Raw genomic sequence first — 21,109 nt, 5'->3', positions numbered from 1 at the left:
TTCTAAACCATCATCTTTGAACATCCCTTAGATTTCTGGCTGAGCTCTTCAGCTGAGTTTTAACAATTGCATGTGCCTGTGCAACCCAAACCCCTCTGAGAAAAAGTGCCATTAGTTTTTAAAAACTGAGATAAAATTCACATACCATAAAATGCAAAATGTATGCAGATTGGGTGGGTTTTTATATATTCACAAGGGTGTGGAACCATTACCACTGTCTACTTTCAGAATTGTTAGTTTTTAATTGATGAATTTCTCACAGTTCAAAATCAATTTTGGTGTTACTGGTCTTTATAAATATTAGCCTTCAGCTTTTTGCTTTTATCAATTCTGTGCTATATTCCTCTTCTATGTAAGAGGTAAAGCATTTTTAAGTCATTGATTTATATATATATATATTTTAAGACATTTTAAAATCAGTATCTGATTCTCTGGTGGGCCACTGGATTGGACTCTGTGCTTTTTCTGCCAAGACCTCAGGTTTGATCCCTAATTGGGGAACTAAGACCCCAAAAGCCACATGGTGTAGCCAAAAAAAAAAAAAAAAAAAGAATCAGCATTCAATAAATCGGGAACTCTAGTGGTATGTAGGAGGTAAGGCCCTTAGAGCTGGAGGGAGTCTTCTTATGGCTCCCCCTGATTCTTCTGGATTTTTTTCAGGGCCAGGGGCTAGGTAGAGAAGTTGTTGCTTAGCCTTTAGGAGCTTTTTTTGTTTGTCTCCACATTTCCCCAGTTTTTAGCTAAAGAAATCTTCTAAATGTAATTTATTTCAATATAATGTATCTCAGTTAATGCATTTTTTAAAACTTTCTTAGTTAATGTATTTTTTAAACTTTTAAAATACAGACTAACCAAAAAACTTGAAGAAAGAAGAGAAGAGAAAAGGAAAGAGGAAGAACAGGTAAATTGATATGCCTAGTATTTTTTCCTGTTGCTTTCCATGAGGGAATGTTTGATTTCTTGTTTAGCTTGGCACATGGGATGACTTCCTGGTCCTGTAGTTCAACATTGCAGCACAGTAAGGGGCATTACCAGTCTTCTGTCGTAAAGTCACAGTGTGCACTTTTTTGTGATTTTTGGAAATTGCTAGGAATAAATTAGACCATCTTTTCTCCCTTTGCAGTGAATCTTTTACACTAAGAATAAAGGGACTTGAATTAAAATTGATTTGATGCAGATCAAAGTTTTAGTTCCTTTTTGTGAAAAAGAAATGGGTAGACATTTTGCTGAATATTTCCTCTGGTGGTGGTGTATTCTAGTTCACCATTCATTTGTCTTACACTGTGCACCTAAACTTCATCATCTCTTTGGGGTTCTAATATATGAAGGTTATATCTTCAGGCCAAATAAATGACTACTTTTTGTCCTTGGAGGGACAACCTGTAATTCTGTTGGGTTTTTTTTTTTCCCCAAATTACATTGACCACATGATAATCTTTACAAAACCACTGGCAAAGACTTATAAATTGATAGGATTTGACCATTGACCCATGCTATTAATACATTCTACTAGACTCTTACATTTTGTGAAGTTGTTCTGTTCCTTTAGCTGTAGCCTACACCTGTGTACAAAATGGTATTGACAGAGGATTATTAACTTTTGTTTCTGGTTCATAAAACTTAGTTTTTCTTTAATTCAGAGAGAGATTAAGAAGGAAATTGAGAGGAGGAAAACTGGAAAAGAAATGTTGGATTATAAAAGAAAGCAAGAAGAAGAATTAACAAAAAGAATGTTAGAGGAAAGAAACAGAGAAAAGGCAGAAGATAGGGCAGCTCGAGAGCGTATAAAACAGCAGATTGCTCTGGTGAGTGTTGTTTATTTTTAATGCTTGACTCTAGAACGTTGGTGAAATTGTTTTCCCAGGCACAGTGTTTTTGGTTTACTACCAGACAGGGTGCACAGAAATAGTAGATTTTAGTGACCAGAGAATACTAATTCTCAGTTTTCTCTTACTAGAAATTGTCTCTCTAATTAAAATACAGTTAAGATTAAAACTGAGATAATCTTTTGAAGTAATTTTCCTCCATGTTATGTTATGAATTTTATCAGTAGTCAAAGATAGTTTTCAAGATTCCCCAGGGAAGAAGCCAAGAATTTGCTCCCTCACAGTCTCCTCTAGTCCTAAGCATTCTTTTTTAGGACATTCAAAGGATTTAGGCACATGAAGCTTAGGATGGTTTTGCATCAATTGGTTTTAGAATTAAGCGTTTGTAATACATATGAAAACCTCCTTTCTTAATATTGTTTGTTCATGTAATTATTCAGTAAATATATATTATCTACTGACCTTGTTCCAGGCTTGAGAAATAGTGACCAAAATCAAGTCCTTGTTTGTTTAACAATAACTGTGGTTCCTGACAGTTGATAAAACTAAAAAATGCCAGATCCAGCGTGATGAAGTTCATGTATGGTCTTAAGGAATTCACGCATATCTGTGTTCCATATGTTGGAAATGTGTAACTAGATCTTTCTGGCAGTGAAAGATAATTAATATCTAACAACTGTTTTCAAGGACCGTGCAGAGAGAGCTGCTCGGTTTGCAAAGACAAAGGAAGAAGTAGAAGCTGCTAAAGCTGCTGCCCTGCTGGCCAAACAGGCAGAGATGGAAGTCAAGAGAGAGACTTCCACAAAAGAAAGAAGGTACTTTATTTCTTGCTAAAGTGTATGGATGTATGTGGCAGCTAAGGAGAAAAGCAGTTGTGGGCTTCTCTTTAACACTGATTTATTCTGTGGCTTAATAAATAGTTCCAGAAGAATATACTGATCATTTGGCAGCTGCCAATGGTATTTGTCATTGAATGTGAATGTATAAACTTACAGTACTAAATACATGATGTTTTAAAGAAAGCAAAATCTCTTTCAAAAGACAAAAAGCACCTTCATCAAAATGGTTACAGTGATGATCTCACAGAGGATATAAAATGGTTGGATGGCATCACCAACTCAGTGGACATGAGTCTGAGCAAACTCTGGGAGACAGTGAAGGACAGGGAAGCCTGGTGTGCTGCAGTTGATGGGGTTGCAAAGAGTCAGACATGACTTAGAGATTGAACAACAGTGACATGTGTATGGGAATTCTTCAGTTGTCAGAATATCAAGTGAAATAGGATTAAGCAGAAGAGGGAATCCCCTGGCTCTGCACCTGGGGGTTACAGTGATAGATTTGTTAGGCATTGCTAGATCCAGGAACCTAAAGGGTATCATTAGACCTTTTCTGTCTCTTTTTAGTCTCCTGGTTTCTGTTTTAGCTTTATTCTCAGAGAAACTCTTCAGATATTGTCAGGAGAGCCTAGGGCCTCCTGGCACCTTCTTGATCTTGAGCTTCTGATCCTAGAGAGGAAAGAAGTGAATTCTCATTCACTGAGAATTCTGATTGGTCCTGCTTGGGTCACATGGCCATCTTAGTACCAATCACTTTGTCACATATATGGGCTAGCTGATTGGGGTAGTAGACATGCCCACTCCTGTGGTGAAGGAGATACAAGAAATATTACTGATAATCATACCAGAATGAGTGACATATTGGAGGGATAAGGCAGTTCCCCAAACAGAAGACAGAAATTCAGATTTCTAGTACATACTGCTAGTAGGATTACTATTAATACTTATTTTCTTCTCTGTACTTTTCTGTATTTTCCATATCAGAAAATTAACAAGCATTACTTTTGTAATCAGAAAAATTACTCTAAAAATGTTTGTTGATTCATTTATTTTTGGCTGTGGTGGATCTTAATTGCTGCACATGGGCTTTCTCTAGTTGTAGTGAGCAGAGGCTACTCTCTGGTTGTGGTGAGCAGGCTTCTCACTGCAGTGGCTTCTCGTGGCAGAGCAGGGGCTCCAGAGCACAGGCTTCAGTAGTCGTAGCACATGGGCTTAAGTGCCCCGAGGCATGTGGGGGCTTCCTAGACCAGGAATCAACCCATGTCCCCTGCATTGGCAGGCAGATTCTTAACCACTAGACCACCAGGGAAGCCCAGAAAAATGACTTTTTAAGAACTGTTTTCCAAAACAAATCAAATACCTAAGAATATATTTAACAGAAGTGTAAAATTTATACACTGAGAACTAGAAAACATAATTGAAATAGTTAAAGAAGACCTAACTAAATACACGGAAAGATACTTTGTTTTCATAGATCAGAAGACTTCATATTGTTAAGGTGGCAATTTACCCCCAAGCTGATTTACAGATTCAGCACAGTCCCTATCAAAATCCCAGTTGTTTTTTTTTGCCAAAATTTTTGCAGGAATCGGATTCTAAAATTTATATGGAAATGCAAGGCGCCCAGAGCAGTCTGGAAAAAGAACCAAGTTCTCAGACTTGCTGATTTTAAATCTTAACTACAAAGGTACATCAACCAAGATGTGGTGTTGGCATAAGAATGGACATACAGATTGATGTACAGGCATACCTGGTTTGTTGTGCTAATGCTTTATTGCAGTTTTTTACAAATTCAAAGTTGTGTGGCAAACCTGTGTTGTCAGTTGATCACATTTTGTGCAATAAAGTATTTTTATTAAGGTATGTACATGGTTTTTCTAGACATATGCTATTGTACACTTATTAGACTATAGTATAGTATACCTGTGGCGGATTCATTTCGATATTTGGCAAAACTAATACAATTTTGTAAAGTTTAAAAATAAAATTAAAAAAAAAAAGTAAAGTTATCAAGAGACAACAACAAAAAATAAATAAATATAGCTTTTATGTGCACTGGGAAATCAAAAATTCCATGTGACTTCCTTTATTGTGATAACTTAATTGTAGTGGTGTGGAATCAACATCTCTGAGGTATGCCTATAAGAGGACTTTGAGTCTCTAGAAAGAAACCTATATCTTTATGATCAGTTGATTTTTGAAAAGGATACCAAGACCATTCAATGGGGGGAGAGAATGGTCTCTTCAACAAATGCTTCTTGGGCAAGTGGATATCCAGGTGTAAAATAATAAACTTGAACCATTATCTCACACACCATATGGATCATCTACCTAAGTGTGAAAGTTAAAAAGTATAAACTCTTGTTGGGAGCGGGATATAAGGACTTCTTGTGATCTTGGTCTAGGCAGTCCTCTTAGACAGCAAAAGCACAAGTGACAAAAGAAACCAACAGAGAAGTTGGACTTCACCAAGATTAAAAACGTTTGTGCCTCAAAAGATATCAAGAAAGGGAAAAGAAACCCACAAAATTGGAGGGACTTCCCTAGTGCTCCAGTGGTTACAACTCCATGCTTCCATTGGAGGGGTCATGGGTTCAATCCCTGGTCAGGGAACTGAGATCCCACATGCCACGTGGTGCAATGAAAAAAAAAAAAAGAATTGGAGAAAATATTTAAGCCAAATATTTATATTTAAGCCATATATTTGATAAGGGACTGGTGACTGGAATATAAAAAGAAGACTTGAAGTCAACAACAAAAAGCAAACAACCCAATTTGAATATGGAGAAAGGATTTAAATAGATGTTTTTCCAGGGAAGATATACAAATAGTCAATAAGCACATGAAAAGATGCTCCACATTATTAGTCATTGGGAAAATCAAATCAAAACCATACTTTATAGGATGCGTCAATTTAAAGTGACCTCCAAGTCTTGGCAAGAATGTGGAGATTTTGGAAGCTTCCTGCATTGCTAATGGGATTATAAAATGGTACAACCACTTTGGGAAAAACAACCTGGCAGTTTCTCAGAATGCTAAGCAATTCTACTCTTAAGTATACATCCGAGAAAGTTGAGAACAGTCTGCACACAAAAACCTGTATGTGAGTATTCATAGCAGCATTCTTCATAATAGCCAAAATGTGCTAATAACTAAAATGTCCATCAACTGAAGAATGGATATATATCCCATACAATGGAATATTATTCACCAAAAGAATGAAGTATTTTCACATGGTGCAACATGTATGAACCTGAAAACAAAATGCTGTATGACAAAAGCCAGAAGCCACCCATCTTACGATTCCATTATATGAAATGCCAGAAACAGACAAATCCAGAAGGACAGAGCAGATGAGTGGGATGCCAGGGGCAGGGAGAGGGAGGAATGGGACTAACTGCTGATGGGCTTTCATTCTTTCTAAGGGATAAGGATATTCTGGAATCAATGATGGTTGCACAGCTCTGACTATATTAAGAACCACTGAATTGTATATTTTAAAAGGATTAATTTTATGTGAATTATATTTCAAAATAGCTGTTGCTAAAAATAATAAGATTTTACTGTAAAAAAAATTTTTTTTTCTAATTGGAGAAATATTTGACATAATTACTGAATAAGTTTAAGGAATACAGCATGATGGTTTGATTTACATATATTTTGAAGTGATTGATACAACATGTTCAGCTAACATCCATCTTCTCATATACACTTGGCCCTTGAATGATGCAAGTGTTGGGGTTGCATCCACGGTTGTGCCACCCTTGTCTAGTCAGAAATCCACGTATAACTTTACAGTTGGCCCGCCATACCTGTGGTTCTGCATCTGTGGATTGAATCAGCCATGGATAGTGCAGTTTATTGAAAAAATTTTCACCTATACACGGACCCATGCATTTCAGACCCCTATTGTACAAGGGCCACAGGGAGATACAATATAAAGAAGAAAAAGCCTTTCCTTGTGGTGAGAGCCCTTAGGATTTACTCTCAGCAGCTTTCCCTACACCACACAGCAGTGTTAGCTGAGTCACCCTATTGTACATTACATCCCCAGTACTTACTTGCCTTAAACTGGAAGTATGTACCTTTTGACCACCTTCCTCCAATTCCCCTCCCTCACTCTCCATAAATTCCTGTTTTCATTACACAGTTTCACTTCCATCTTCTAGTTTTACAGTTTGAGAATTTGTAGAGGTAAAGATGCTGACTTTTAATTTTCATTTTCTTACAGCACTGTTGCGAGAATTCAGTTCCGTCTTCCAGATGGTTCTTCCTTTACAAATCAATTCCCTTCTGATGCTCCTCTAGAAGAAGCTAGACAGTTTGCTGCACAGGTAAATTTATGTCATGAATTGTAATGAAGGTCGATGAATGGGTTATTAAGTGTAAGAGGGAAAAATTTCCGGGCAGAATTGGAAGAGTATGAGTAAGTCATGACTTATCCCCAGGAGGGAGGCACAAGATGCCTCTGGGATGTTGTGGAGCTTCCGTCATGTATGAGTGCCATATGGGAACAGCATATCTGCTTGTTCTATGAAAAGAGGGATTTGCTGACACCGTATAATAGACTCTGGAAACTTTTCTCACTGCTCAGTACATTCAGCTGGAGGAATGAAAAGCAAGTGATTTTCCAGAAGTCTAAAGGAGCTGTCCTCAATAAAAGATGCAGTTTTTCTTGGTCCTCTGCAAATTTTCTGCAAGTTGCTTAGAATGCTGTGGGGCTGGCAGTTTTCCCACCATCTGCTGATTGGTCAAACTAAAGATCAATAATCAATCTGTTTTTGGCAAGAAGTATCTTCCTCAGGAATTTACTTCCAGAAGTTAGCCTTGTTCAAAATCTGAACAAAATGGGTGTGAAATAAACATCTTAGAAAATAAGTTATGAGTACTTTCCAATTACTTTTTATTCTGATAGATTATGTATTCAAAATGAGGCATTTACCAGTATTTCATGTATCACTTCAAGATTGAAATTAGGTTTCAGACTTTTCTGCTAGATCTCTTCTGCATTTAGTCGGCTATGTCACTTAATAGGTCCCAGGAAAAGGATACCTAAAAAGCTTCTTCCACTGGTGAGCTTGGCTGGACAATAAACTTATATTATTAACTGTTTTCGCCAAGCTTTATAGTAGGATCCACTCCACATAGCCTTTTTCATTCCGCTTTTGCCTTGGGGCCCCATTTGGGGCCTCCTCAAATGGCCTGCCCTGGCCTGAGTCTTTTGCTTCTGCCACAGGTAAGTGAGGCGATCACATGAGTAAAGAGAGATCTCTGATTGCATCAGTCCTGTTAGAACTTCACCTCAGTACAGTGATCTAATTTAGTGACCTGATGTTGAGTGAGAACAGTGGGGGGGAGGGGGCGGGGGGGGGGGCGGGGTGTGTGTGTGTGTGTGTGACCTAGAGTAAAATATTACAAAAAAAAACAAAAGTTACATTCTCCCTTTGAAAGATTTTACAAGTACAGGTGACTTAACAGTGTGAAGGTGATTGTGTTGCTTGCCCACTGTAAATTCCTAGGACTGGATTATGTGTATAATATGGGTTGGTTATGGACCATTTACTCTTTGAGTCAAGGAAGAGGCAAAAACTCATGCTATATATATATATATATATATATATATATAATACGAGGGAAATTCTGATCTGTTCCAGAATTTTAAATTTTAGTTTTTCATTTTAGAATTTTTTCATGTTTTTAATATGAAATGCCTATAACCTAAATGGGTATTTGTGAGATACTAACATAAGTTTGACAAACGACAGTGAAAATTCTTAATTGCAAACTGTAGTCATAGTTAAGATATGTAATTGTCCATTTTTATTCATCTTATTTAGTCTTGCTATTAGAAAACATATTCTTGATATTTTGTGGTCATTTTTGAGTTGTGAAAGCTCTTAAGTACTATTTGTATTTGATAGCCTTCAGCTGTTTTTTAAAGCACAGAGTTTTTATGAATGTTTTGATTTTATATTTAAGTGAACTTTTAAATCAGTCATTTTGAATGCGTATGAGTTTGTAATATCTTACTTTAAAAAGGCTCAACTGTAAGGTTTTAAAACTTATTTTTATATTACAGACTGTTGGCAACACTTACGGTAACTTTTCATTAGCAACAATGTTTCCCAGGAGGGAATTTACCAAAGAAGATTATAAAAAGAAGTTACTGGATTTGGAACTTGCCCCAAGTGCTTCAGTGGTACTGTTGCCAGTATGTATATGCATGTATATTTTTTCTATTCTTACAGGTCTGTCTGTTCTGCTCTTGATTTTTTCTTACAATTAGAGGAAGGGAAAGTGAAAAAATATACTGTGGATAATTAGAATCCAAAGTATCCAAAAATATTAGATTAATTTATTGTTCCATTATCCTGGGCTTTATATTTGTAACGTTAGTAAAAAACTAAACACACTAAACACATTTTCAACTTCTTCCCTCATCTGTCTAATCTGCTGACTTGGTGTCATTGTATTTATGTATGATTGCAGTTTATTAATTAAAAAAAAAATGTTTTAACATAAAAATCACATTAAGTTTTAAACATACTAATTCTAACAACATTTTAATCTCTGATATTAAAAAAAAGAGGCCCAGAAAATTTAAATGTGCCACCTTAAGTGCCAGAGCTGGGATGAGAGTCTGGGTCTTCCATAGCTTGGTTAGCATATGGTTGTGCCCCCAAGGGAGAAGGCAATGTCACCCCACTCCAGTACTCTTGCCTGTAAAATCCCATGGACAGAGGAGCCTGGTAGGCTGCAGTCCATGGGGTTGCGAAGAGTCGGACACAACTGAGCGACTTCACTTTCACTTTTCATGCACTGGAGAAGGAAATGGCAACCCACTCCAGTGTTCTTGCCTGGAGACTCCCAGGGACGGGGGAGCCTGGTGGGCTGCCGTCTATGGGGTCGCACAGAGTTGGACACGACTGAAGCGACTTAGCAGCAGCAGTGCCCCCAAATCTGCGGCTTCTCTTTCCCTGCTTTCAATTACTTAGGGGCAACTGCACTTTGAAAGTATTACATGGAAAATTCTAAAAATAATTCATAAGTTTTAAATTTGGGGCCGTTGTGATAGTGTGAGGAAATCATGTCCCATTTGGGACATGAATCATTCCTTTGTCCAGCATATCCACACTCTAAATGCTACCTGCTCATTAGTCACCTTGCAGCCCTCTTGGTTATCCGATAAGACTGTTGAAATACTGCAGTGCTTGTGTTCAGGTAACTCGGATTTTATATAATAATAGCCCCAAAGCTCAATACTGGTGATGCTGGCAATTTTGATAGTCCCTTGTTGTGCCTAATTTATAAATTAAATTTTATCACAGGTATGTATGTAAAGGAAAAAAAGTAGTATATGTGGGGTTTGGTATGATCCATGGTTTCAGGCATCCACTGGGGGTCCTGGCAAGTATCCCCTGAGATAAGGGTGGATGACTATAGTTTACCCCAACTGAAAGCAGGGCCTCAAACCTAAAACAGTCCTCCAGTACTCAGGATGTTTTGGAGTCATTGATATTTGAAACCTTTCTGTTTTTTAAAATCATTAAGACTTTTAAAATCAGAGTTGTTAACTTCATTACAAAAGTTTAGTTGTCTTCAAAGTAATTGTTTCATTTCATTGAGAACTACTTTCTGGTTTCTATGTTGTGATTACAGGAGTTCCTTGAAGTTTATATACCCTTGAAAAATAGCAAAAGATGGCAATTTTACTTTATTGCAGTAAACTAAAACCCATAGGACTTTCCCAGATAGAAAGTTTATCTAGAACCTTGTGTGTGATGTGGTTGGGCTGATGTAGTCTATTTTGGTTTCTTTCTTCATTTTTAGGCAGGAAGACCAAATACATCCATGGTACATTCTTCCAGTGGAGACTTTTGGACATTGTTGGGGACAGTGCTTTACCCATTCCTTGCCATCTGGAGACTGATAAGCAACTTCTTATTTAGTAATCCTCCTCCTGCACAGACCTCGGTGAGAGCAGCAAGTTTGGAAACCTCAAACCTTGCATCGTCTAGCAACTCAGAAAAAAGGTATTTGTGTTTTCCCCATTTGCAAAATATATTAGTAATGCCCAATGCCTTATTCAAAATGGAAAAAAAAAAAAAAATTTATAGATACTTTGCCTTTTTTCTATGTAAAGGGGAAAACCCAGCATGTTCTGAAGCTTTATTGTATCACCTGGGAAACTCGTACCTAAGTTTTCTCAGCCATCTTTCTAGAAAATCTATTCCATGCTAAGCAGCTTCACTGCTACTGATTTTATTATTTCATTTATTGGATTCTCTTATTCCATAACAAAAGATATACTTTTTTCAGGTCTAAATAGCAGTATCTTTCTTGTTAGCCATATCTTGTCTGACAAGATATTTCATTCAGTTAATTTCTTACAGTCATCGCACATGATTACTTTAGAGGGATCATTGTGCTCTAGATAATTTAACTGCCTTCTCTGGGTCATTTAGAGAAGACCAAAGTGAGAAAAGTGTATATTCACTTGAAAATGGTGTTTCTTTCAGAGTTACTTTGGACTGGTTCCTTAACCAAGAGGCCTTACTTTTATTGCACATGGCCATGGTTAGAATGGTAATACTAGTAGACAGCACTAATGGTCTTAGCTCACACCTCTGTTAAAATTCTAAATTTTTGAAAGAGGTTAACAGGAAGTATTTTCTTAAAATTTAAGATTATACCCCCTTCTAATAATTAATAGCATAATTTATTACACTACATACCTACTGCTGTTCAATACTTTATTGGGCCATTAATAGCAAATCCTCATACCAATCTTTGATAATTAATGAAAACCCTTGCCTTTGTCTGTTGTGAGTGGTAAGTTAATTCAGTCATGTCTGACTTTTTGCAACCCCATGGACCGTAGCCCACCAGGCTCCTCTCTCCATGGGATTCTCCAGGCAGGAATATTGGACTGTGTTGCCATTTCCTCCTCCAGGGGATCTTCCCAACCCAGGGATTGAACTCAGGTCTCTTATGTCTCTTGCATTGGCAGGTGGGTTCTTTAGCCCTAGCACCACCTGGGAAGCCCCTGTCTGCTCTAAGGAGATCCCTGATTTTGTGTCCTGTTGACTGTCTAAATGAAGATTTGAGTGAATATTGTTACTGGTCTGATACAGTCTTTATCTTGATGTCCTTCTTAACTATTATGCAAGAAGACCAGTTATATCCTTAGTACATTACTCAATTGAGGAGGACACAGAGAAATAACTAGGTCTTGTTAGGTCTGTATTTTACAACTCCTGTTGAGCAATGAGTGGAAGCATTTCATCCTGAAAGAGCTTGCTTGAATGGGTCTTAAAAACTTACTTCAAATAAGGGAAAAGGTCTTGCATTGGGGCAAAGAATGGGACAAATGTTTGAGTGGGGGAAGCTTTGTGTTCCATTATTGCTTTTTTTTTTTCCGTCTCTAGTATTGGAGAATGTATTAGTTTAAATTTCACCTGTTTCCTTCCCATTTTCAGATGAAGGTTTGTTGTTCTTAATTGTCCATGTAGAAATAAATCACTCTTAAAGATTTTAAAAGAGTTAAGAATTGCTAACTGACCATTTCCATATATTAAGCTATGAATGGAGTTTGTGATAACCACTAGGGTGCTGTGTAAATTATAAATATTTTAGTAGATATATAAACTTGCATAAATAATAAAGGAGCAATTTAGTTGGCAGACAGTCCCACTGTTCTAAAACTTAGTAAGTCATACACGGACATGGGAAGCATTTGACTGGTTTGGCTTAGAGAACAGGTGGAGTTAAGAAGCAGCAAATTTAAGTCAGCGTTCGTAGATACAGTGATCTCCCTGTGGGCTTTCCTTAAACTACAGTTGTCTTTGTACTAATGGCAGTTTAAAGGAAAGGACTTTGTGTTACTGCTGTTTTCATATTTTATCATTTTCCTTTTTCTCCCTCTTCTGTTTCATCAGGGAACCAGTCAGAAAAAGAGTGCTGGAGAAACGGGGGGAAGACTTTAAAAAGGAAGGCAAGATATATAGATTGAGGACTCAAGACGATGGTGAAGATGAAAACAACACCTGGAATGGGAATTCTACTCAACAGATGTAGTGCGACAAGTACAATATGTGCAAAAATCATTGTTTCTCTTATGATTTAATTCAACTAAAATTCTGCTGGAGAAGTGGGACTGCTTTATGTGTTCCAGCTCATCTACAAAGTGTCTCTCTATTTCTGCTTAGTGGGTTAAAGTTGTTTAACTCAGACAAGAGATCAGATAACTGGCTGCTGGGTCCTTGTATATGGTAACCAACTGCTAGAAGCCTAAAAAAAAATCAAAAAGTCTGTAACAGCCTCCCTTGATCAGCTTTCTTATTCAGTATTTCATATACCCATTTTAGCCCTGTGCTCTCAGATGATACATTTGTTTAGGGCTGTTTTGCTCTGAATCCCTAAGCCAACACAAGGTAACTGTTATGTCACTGAGTAATCTGACTCTGAGAGCATTTTAACTAGCCAGCCAGATGATAATTTGGGTTTAACTTTTCTTGCTCATCAGCTGCAAGCAAAATCTTGTAGTTTTTAATCTTACTTAAACACTGAATAAAAAAAAACTTTTCCAAAAATCAGAATGATCTTATCTTTGCTCTAAGTTTTGTTATTCTAGCATCTCTTTATTGCACAGGGCTCTGTGGAGGTCATGTGTCTCTGAATCCCCCCACCCATCTGTACTGCCTGGAGCTATCCCAGGAAAGGAGGGACCACTTTACCATAAATATCACTGCAGGAAGAAATTTTCTGACACACACTGATGCTATGTTAGTGTCTCTCCTAAGCAGGGAGGCATCATTTTGTTTGCATAATGTAGTGGCCTTTGTTCTCATTAGATGCAAAACAACTGCCGGTCTACAGCTGGTTCTCACCTTTATACTGGAGTTTTGCTCTCAACGTTAGTCACTCTTCAAAGAAATAAAGAACCTGTACTGTTGAGCATGAAGTAGGGAGTTAAGATTTGCCTCAAAAAAAAAAAAAAAGATCTGCCTCTTGCTCATTTGGTTGTTATTAAGAATTTTAGATTCTTAATCTGATTTACATGCTGTGATATGTTTATGTCGGTGAAGACACTAAGAATGTCTGGAAAAGGGGGTAATTTTGACTGTTCCTCTCTAACCTTTTGTGTTTAGATTGGAAGATACTTAACGTTGTAGAAGGACTCTGAGTTTATTTTGTAATGAGAGGAGGAAATTTTCTCAGAGCAAATTTTATGTTTCACCTGTGAAGTAACAATGGTAGTAGTGTTGGCAAGTAAGCAGACCAAGTATGTTGTTGGTAGGAGTGAAAACTAGTATAATTTTTCTGAAAAAACATTAGCAGAAACCTTAAAAATTTCATGCTTTTTGATCTAAAAAGTTTTTCTAAGGAATGATCATAAATACAGGCAAAATTTAGGTATAAACCTGTTAAGTTTTATTTATTTAACCTCAGAAACCCAACTACATGCCTTCTGCAGAATTAACTTTTGCTAAGGAAAAATGGGACAATACTAATTCAGCCATTTGATTTAACATATTTATTGACTATTTGTTATGTGTTCAGGGGAAAAAGCAGGATACAGAGCTGCAGGTACAGTATGATCTCAACTTTATAAACACATCATATATAGTATATTTAGCATAATGTAAAGAAAGAAAAACCAACAGCAGTAAGAGTGGTTTATATTATGATTTTAGTTCATTTTGCATCCTTACATGTCTTCTCAGTTTTCTGTAATGAAATTACTTTCATAATTTAAGGAAAGAGTTTGAAATAGATACATCTCCAGCAAGCATCTCATTTAATAAAGGTTTGTCATCTTGAAAAATACAGTAATATGTGAATAAAAAATCAATTTTCCCTTGAAAAAAATCAAATGCAGATCTTAGAGAAACATACATAAAAGAATGATTCACAATCTTTGAGTATGAGGATCCTGCCTCAATTTCATATTTTAAAAAGTATAATGGTAAATTCAAAACAGTATGGAAGGCTATAAAATGATGTCTTCCTCCTGGCATCACACACTAATCTAGTCTTGTGGATTAGTCTTCTAATCTAGAAGACTTCTAGTCCCCAGAAGTAATCTCTCTTAAGTTTCTCTTGTAGTCTTCAGAAAATTTTTATGTGTACATAGGCAAATATGTAATCTTTATTTTTTAAATAAATGGGATCGTATTATATGTATACTACTCTGCATCTTGCCTTTTAACATACACGGTCTTGAAGATCTTTCCCCAATAACACATAGCGACCTCATTCTTATTAATGCCTGCAGAGCATTTTACTTGGTAAACTACCTATTCTCTTATTGCTTTCATTGGTTATTACAGTTTATGTGCTTGTTTTTGTTTTTCTGTTACAAATGTTGCTACAGTGAACATCAGGTTTGGGAAGTATCTTCTTAGCTGTGGAAATACACCTGTAAGTCACTGAGTCAAAGGGTATTTGCAGTTTGGATTATAAAAAATGCTGCCAAATTGCCTCCTCTAAAGGCTCTGTGAATTTACAGCCCTACTGACAGGTAGGAGAACATGGATACTTGCCAACATGGTATTATACTTTTTCATCTTTATCCACCTGATAGATGAAAAATTGTATGCATTTTATATGCATCGTGTTGATTGTGAATGAAGGTGAACATCTTTTAATATTATTGGTTATTTTATTTTCTGAGAACTGCCTGTGTTTTCTTTGCCAATTTTTATTTGTGTTTATCTCTCTTACTGATTTACAACAAATTTCATGTATATTAAGAAAGTTAGCTGTTTGTCTGGCATATACTATAAATATTTTCTCCCTGTTCATCTTTTGATGAGTATGTTGATGGTAATTTCTTACCATAATTTCTATGTGGTCCTGTTTATCAGTGTTTTTATTTATGACCTCCAGGTCGTAAGTCTTGAATATAAAATACTTTTCCCACTTAAAAAAGTAATTTAAAAAAACCTTACCTGTCTGTCCTAGCACTCTCATGGGTTTCTGACATTCTCATGGGTTTCATTTTTTTACATTTAAATCTTATATCCTGGTAAGGAATGTGGCTCCCTTCCCCCACCTGTGACTAACATCCTTAGAACTGACCCGTGGCCCACCTCCATTTATATAAGGACTGGTCCATCATCATCCTTCTACCGCCCCGCCATTTGGCAGGTCACCTCTGGCATGCACCCTGTGCCCGGTATGCAGCTGGGTCTGTGCCTAGGCTCTGTCTTCCTTTGTTGATCTTTCTGTTCACTCCGTTTCAAAACAATAACTAGCTTTATATTTTTTTCTCCAACCCCCCCCTCCCCAGATTTATCCTGGCTCTTTTTACAAGTGAGTTTTATTTGCAACTTTATATTATTTTTTTTCTATTTCCTGCCCTACCCCTGCAGAAAAGTTATACTGACTTTTGAAGATTAATTTACATAAAATTGACAGCTTATAAAAATCTCTTATAGCAGTTTTAGAACCATCTTCACCCCATCTGATCAACTTTTCCTGTCTATTGGTGGAAGAAAATGCTTGTGCCCCACAATCTTGACTGCCAGGTTGGGGCCCACAGCAGTGGGACACTGTGGTAGGAATTTTCTATAGATACAATTCAGGTAGGAACGCTTACCAGAAGCAACATCTTGAGCATGATCAACCTTTTAAAACCAATTGAAAACTATTTTAAAAAAAGGAATATCTCCTAGATATCTAGAAAGAATATATAGGTTAAATAAGTTTGAGTCTTCCATACTGTGATTGTCTCATGAGCACATTTGAGTGGAAGTGATAGACTCACCCACTTCTCTGAATGTTTTGTGAATAAACATACAGATGTAGTGGGTGTGCTTCCCTCTGTCCTGTCTCCAAAAATGTGCTTGCCGGAGACACTGAGACATGGTCCTCTGGCCTCTGGAAGCCAATAGCAGAGGATTAATGTGGTGAAGCTGTGAACGGGGATGTTCATAACTACTATGGAACCCGTCTTCTGAGGAGAAGCACCCGTAGGAGACAGGACACCATTAAGAGCACCTTTTTCAGGTTCTGAGAAACAGAAGGTAAGAGAGGCTAGGAGGGAATTTAAAGAAAGCAGGAGATGACCTAGCGGTTGATCTTTTCATGAAAAGGATTACTATGGTTTTTACTAATGTTTCCACCTTTAAAAATCTCTGAAAATTAAAACAGCTCAGTTAAATGACTCACAGAACCTAGTGGTTGAGTTCAGTAACTGCGTATTTCCACAGGAGCCACTCGCAGGGTCTTCTAATGCCCAGATGAAGTCTTGAAACGGGGGCAAGGTGGGGATACTTCCATTTTAATCAGGGACTTGAAATCCTTCAAGATTAGTGTCTTAAGAGTGCAGAGATTTTTATAAAGTCTGTTATAGACAGAGTATTAGATCCTCAGTGGTCCTGGGGGTGGCAAAGACTTGCAGAGAAACTAGGAGGAGAACTGGAGGAGGTGGTAACTTCTGGGTCAGAATGAAGACCTGTGGTTCAATTCCTGTTCACCTGGTTGTGTGTGCTTTTGCTTGGAGCGCTTAAAATACTTGTAGGACAGAAGTGCAACACAACAGACTCCAAGAAGCATGAAAGCAAAGAGCACGTTAAGCGCTCTCTGGGCTTCCATCGTACTCAGCCTGAGGCCCAGGAACTGAATGTTCTGTCTCACGGGGCTGGCGGTGGGCTCAGCATCTAGGAGAGGACAACAGGCGATATGGAGTTATTGGATCATGTTGACCTAGATTATTAAGCGCAAGCCAGATCCTTGCAGGAGAGAAGCTACCCTGTATCCAAGGTCAGCACATCGCGGAGGTGACTGTGCACATCCTTTTCGTGAGGTATGAGAGAAGTCACGTTGTTTTAAGCATCTTTCAGCAATTAGAGTAAAACCTATACTGGATAATTGTCTCTTAATTTGTATAGTAATTTATACTTTGTCAGTCATTCAGTAAATCTTGGGCACCTTACAATGTGCCAGGCACAATATTTTTAGTCACTCTTTGATCCTGGCCTCGGCGCAGCATTTGACTCATTTCTTGCCTAAGGTTACACAGCAAGTTAGTGGTAGGGCTGGGGAAAGAATCTAAACTTGCTGTTTCCAGGCCAGGGCCTAGTTTCTAGATGTAACTTTAGCCCTTAATTCCTTTGTTCCATCCTGAAACGTCTGGAGCATTCAAAGAAAAAGAAAATACTGGTTGAATGAATGAAGGGGATGGAGAGGCAGAGAGGGCTGGCAATAAACTAGAAGAAAATGGACTGAGAAAGGCCCGTTTGCTCTTCCTCCTCTGGCTTCATCCATCCCAGAACCACAGCTCACCTTCTTGCTGAAGACAAGGGTGTGGCCCTGCAGCAGGGTCAGGGAAGCCACTGCACCGGATTATGGAGGCGTAGACCTTGGCTGACTCTCTGGGGATCCTTGGCAGAGCAGGGTCAGTATAGTTCACGAAATGCAAACCAAACTTATCTGAGAAGCCGGTGGCCCACTCGAAGTTGTCCATCAGAGTCCAAACCGTGTATCCTCGAAGGTCCACCTTATCCTGCATAGCTGCTCAAAGACAGAGGCCCCAGCATGAGCTGCTCTGATGGGCTAAGCGCCTCTCCACCGGGCCTGCTGGGGTCGGGCCTGCCCACAGTGCTCCCACAGTCCCCACTTGCAGGTCAAGGGAGCTTTTTTCAGCTCTTGGAGAGAGCAGCCCACCCTGCACAAAGGAATCATTAGCTGGTCCCCTGTGGGTGTTAAAACAGAGCCATCTGCATTTTTCTAGACAGGCTCAGCCCTGATTGGGAACCAGGAACATGTGTAGACTAAATTAACCCTGCTGGGTCAGCTATCATCATCTTCACATCTTGGGATACTGGTCTTGGGCAGAGTCTCAAGGGACCCTTGGGAAAGATTTTATCTGGAATAAGATTTTCTAGTTATTTCTCTTTGTTGCTGCATTGCTCACTTTCTTTTACTCAGCATTACTTACATTCCCCTGTCATAGTCCCATCCCTGGTGCTTCTGCTGAGCTGTAAGGGTCTCAGACTTCTGCTTGGGGCACAAAAGATGATACAATCTCTCCAGCCCATTCCTCCTGGGCCCTGCCCAGACTGTCCACAAGAGGGCGCTGCTTTTCAGGGACATGGACACCGGAGGCTCAGACAGAAAAGGGCAGGCCAGGAACTCGGGTGAAGCTGCATCAGGCAACTGGGTTTTGCTTGCTGAGCTTTAGGAAGGAAAAATCTTAGTGTGCAGCCCCCAAAAAAGGCTTAAACCCAAAAGGAGGTAGAAGCCTCATCTTTCTCATCTGAGACTCGTGGGTGCAGTATCGGCTGCAGACGTTAGACGTTTCCAACAATAGAAGGTGCACACAGAGGAAGGGGTAGGCCCGTCATACCTTTGAGCGCCTCGTTGATGTAGCTGCGGAGGTAGTAGATCCTTGCAGTGTCATTGAGGTTTGCTTCTCCCCGATGGGAGACTCCGTTCTCTGTGACATAGATCGGGGGGTTGTTGTACTCCTCCTTCAACCAGTTCAGGATCCTCCTGAAGCCAAAAGGTGTCATCTTCAGCCAGAAGGAGCCGGAGTCTGGCCAGGAGCGGTCTGTGATGGAGGCCACTCCCCTGCAAGTTCAAACACTAGAGATTAGGTGTCAGTTTATAAACCCCAAGAGACCCTCTGCACAAAGCATGAACAAGATTTACACTAAAAAACAACCTTTTGACTTTTCAGTTCAGTCGCTCAGTCGTGTCTGACTCTTTGCGACCGCATGGATTGCAGCACGCCAGGCTTCTGTGTCCATCACCAACTCCAGAGCTTACTCAAACTCAAGTCCACAGAATTGGTGTTGCCATTTAACCATCTCATCCTCTGTTGTCCCCTTCTCCTCCTGCCTTCAATCTTTCCCAACATCGGGGTCTTTTCCAACGAGTCAGTTCTTCACATCAGGTGGCCAAAGTATTGGAGTTTCAGCTTCAGTATCAGTCCTCCAATGAATATTCAGGACTGATTTCCTTTAGGATTGACTGGTTGGATCTCCTTGCAGTCCAAGGGACTCTCAAGAGGTTTCTCCAACACCACAGTTCAAAAGCATCAATTTTTCAGTGCTAAGCTTTTATGGTCCAACTCACACACCCACACATGACTACTGGAAAAACCATAGCTCTGACTAGACAGACCTTTGTTGACAAAGTAATGTCTCTACTTTTTAATATGCTGTCTAGGTTGGTCATAGAGCAAGCATCTTAATTTCATGACTGCAGTTACCATCAGTGATCTTGGAGCCCCCCAAAATAGTCTCTCACTGTTTCCATTGTTTCCCCATCTATTAGCTTTGAAATGATGGGACCAGATGCCATGATCTTCGTTTTCTGAATGTTGAGTTTTAAGCCAACTTTCTCACTCTCCTCTTTCACTTTCATCAAGAGGCTCTTTAGTTCTTCTTCACTTTCTGCCATAAGGGTGGTGTCATCTACATATCTGAGGTTATTGATATTTCCCCCAGCAATCTTGATTCCAGCTTGTGCTTCTTCCAGCCCAGCGTTTCTCATGATGTACTCTGCATGTAAGTTAAATAAGCAGGGTGACAATATACAGCCTTGATGTACTCCTTTCCTGATTTGGAACCAGTCTGTTGTTTCATGTCCAGTTCTAACTGTTGCTTCTTGACCTGCATACAGATTTCTCAGGAGGCAGGTCAGGTGGTCTGGTATTCCTATCTCTTGATGAATTTTCTACAGTTTGTTGTGATCCACACAATCAAAGGCTTTGACATAGTCAATAAAGCAGATGTTTTGCCGGAACTCGCTTGTTTTTTCGATGATCCAGCAGATGTTGGCAATTTGATCTCTGGTTCCTCTCCCTTTTCTAAATCCAGCTTGAACATCTGGAAGTTCACAGTTTACATACTGTTGAAGCCTGGCTTGGAGAATTTTGAGCATTACTTTGCTTTTCTCTTTTCACTGGCTGTGGTGACATCAATCAGTGCTGGTGTAACTTTGGATAGGCCACCTAAACTCTCTGGTCTAGCTTTCCACCAGTACACAGGAATGGACTTGCTCATGGACCTAACTCTCCAAGCCACTTGGTAACAGTGGCTCACACTAGACGTGGCAGGGCGCTGGCACTCCCATGGAGCGCAAGTGCTAGGTCTTCAGAAAGGGGCTCCCTTGAGTCACCTATGTGTGGTCCACAGGTGGTACACCCACAGGAACGAATATTTGGGCCCCCATTAGTGTGATGATGGGGTAGATACGCTAGGACCTGCCTTAAGTGCCCAAGACCCTATTTCTCTCTCCAGTGATGGGCAAAGAGAGGGTATCACATTGTGCCAAAGGCATGCCGCCAGGGGAGGCACAGGCTCATGCATTTCATTATAAGGACCAGCCATTTAGATATTTAACATTCACAGTCCTTCAATTAAAAAAAAAAAAAAAACTTTTACCAGCAGCTGGATTTATCTTGTTCAGCTGAACTGAATGTGGGACATTTCA

At 39.0% G+C, this 21,109-nt stretch overlaps 2 protein-coding genes across 2 annotated transcripts in view; one reads left to right on the top strand and one right to left on the bottom strand.

Annotated features, from left to right (window-relative positions):
* The window catches only part of UBXN4 (UBX domain protein 4), a 30,785-nt gene extending 17,531 nt beyond the window's left edge, over nucleotides 1-13,254 (top strand). Inside the window, exons 7-13 of the mRNA XM_006048199.4 lie at nucleotides 847-901; nucleotides 1,641-1,805; nucleotides 2,514-2,641; nucleotides 6,894-6,996; nucleotides 8,742-8,873; nucleotides 10,493-10,695; nucleotides 12,601-13,254. Of these exons, the coding sequence (XP_006048261.1) occupies nucleotides 847-901; nucleotides 1,641-1,805; nucleotides 2,514-2,641; nucleotides 6,894-6,996; nucleotides 8,742-8,873; nucleotides 10,493-10,695; nucleotides 12,601-12,739 (925 nt within the window). The 3' untranslated portion in view covers nucleotides 12,740-13,254. The remainder of the gene's footprint in view (nucleotides 1-846; nucleotides 902-1,640; nucleotides 1,806-2,513; nucleotides 2,642-6,893; nucleotides 6,997-8,741; nucleotides 8,874-10,492; nucleotides 10,696-12,600) is intronic.
* A 3,856-nt stretch (nucleotides 13,255-17,110) lies between these two features.
* LCT (lactase) overlaps nucleotides 17,111-21,109 on the bottom strand; it is a 48,022-nt gene continuing 44,023 nt past the window's right edge. Inside the window, exons 15-17 of the mRNA XM_025276996.3 lie at nucleotides 19,017-19,240; nucleotides 17,954-18,181; nucleotides 17,111-17,328 (exon numbers count right to left, since the gene is read on the bottom strand). Of these exons, the coding sequence (XP_025132781.2) occupies nucleotides 17,111-17,328; nucleotides 17,954-18,181; nucleotides 19,017-19,240 (670 nt within the window). The remainder of the gene's footprint in view (nucleotides 17,329-17,953; nucleotides 18,182-19,016; nucleotides 19,241-21,109) is intronic.

The sequence above is a fragment of the Bubalus bubalis genome, chromosome 2, assembly GCF_019923935.1.
Source record: "Bubalus bubalis isolate 160015118507 breed Murrah chromosome 2, NDDB_SH_1, whole genome shotgun sequence".
Classification (NCBI taxonomy): Eukaryota; Metazoa; Chordata; class Mammalia; order Artiodactyla; family Bovidae; genus Bubalus; species Bubalus bubalis.
The sequence above is the reverse complement of the archived record's forward strand: the minus strand, read 5'-3'. Positions and strand labels throughout refer to the sequence as shown.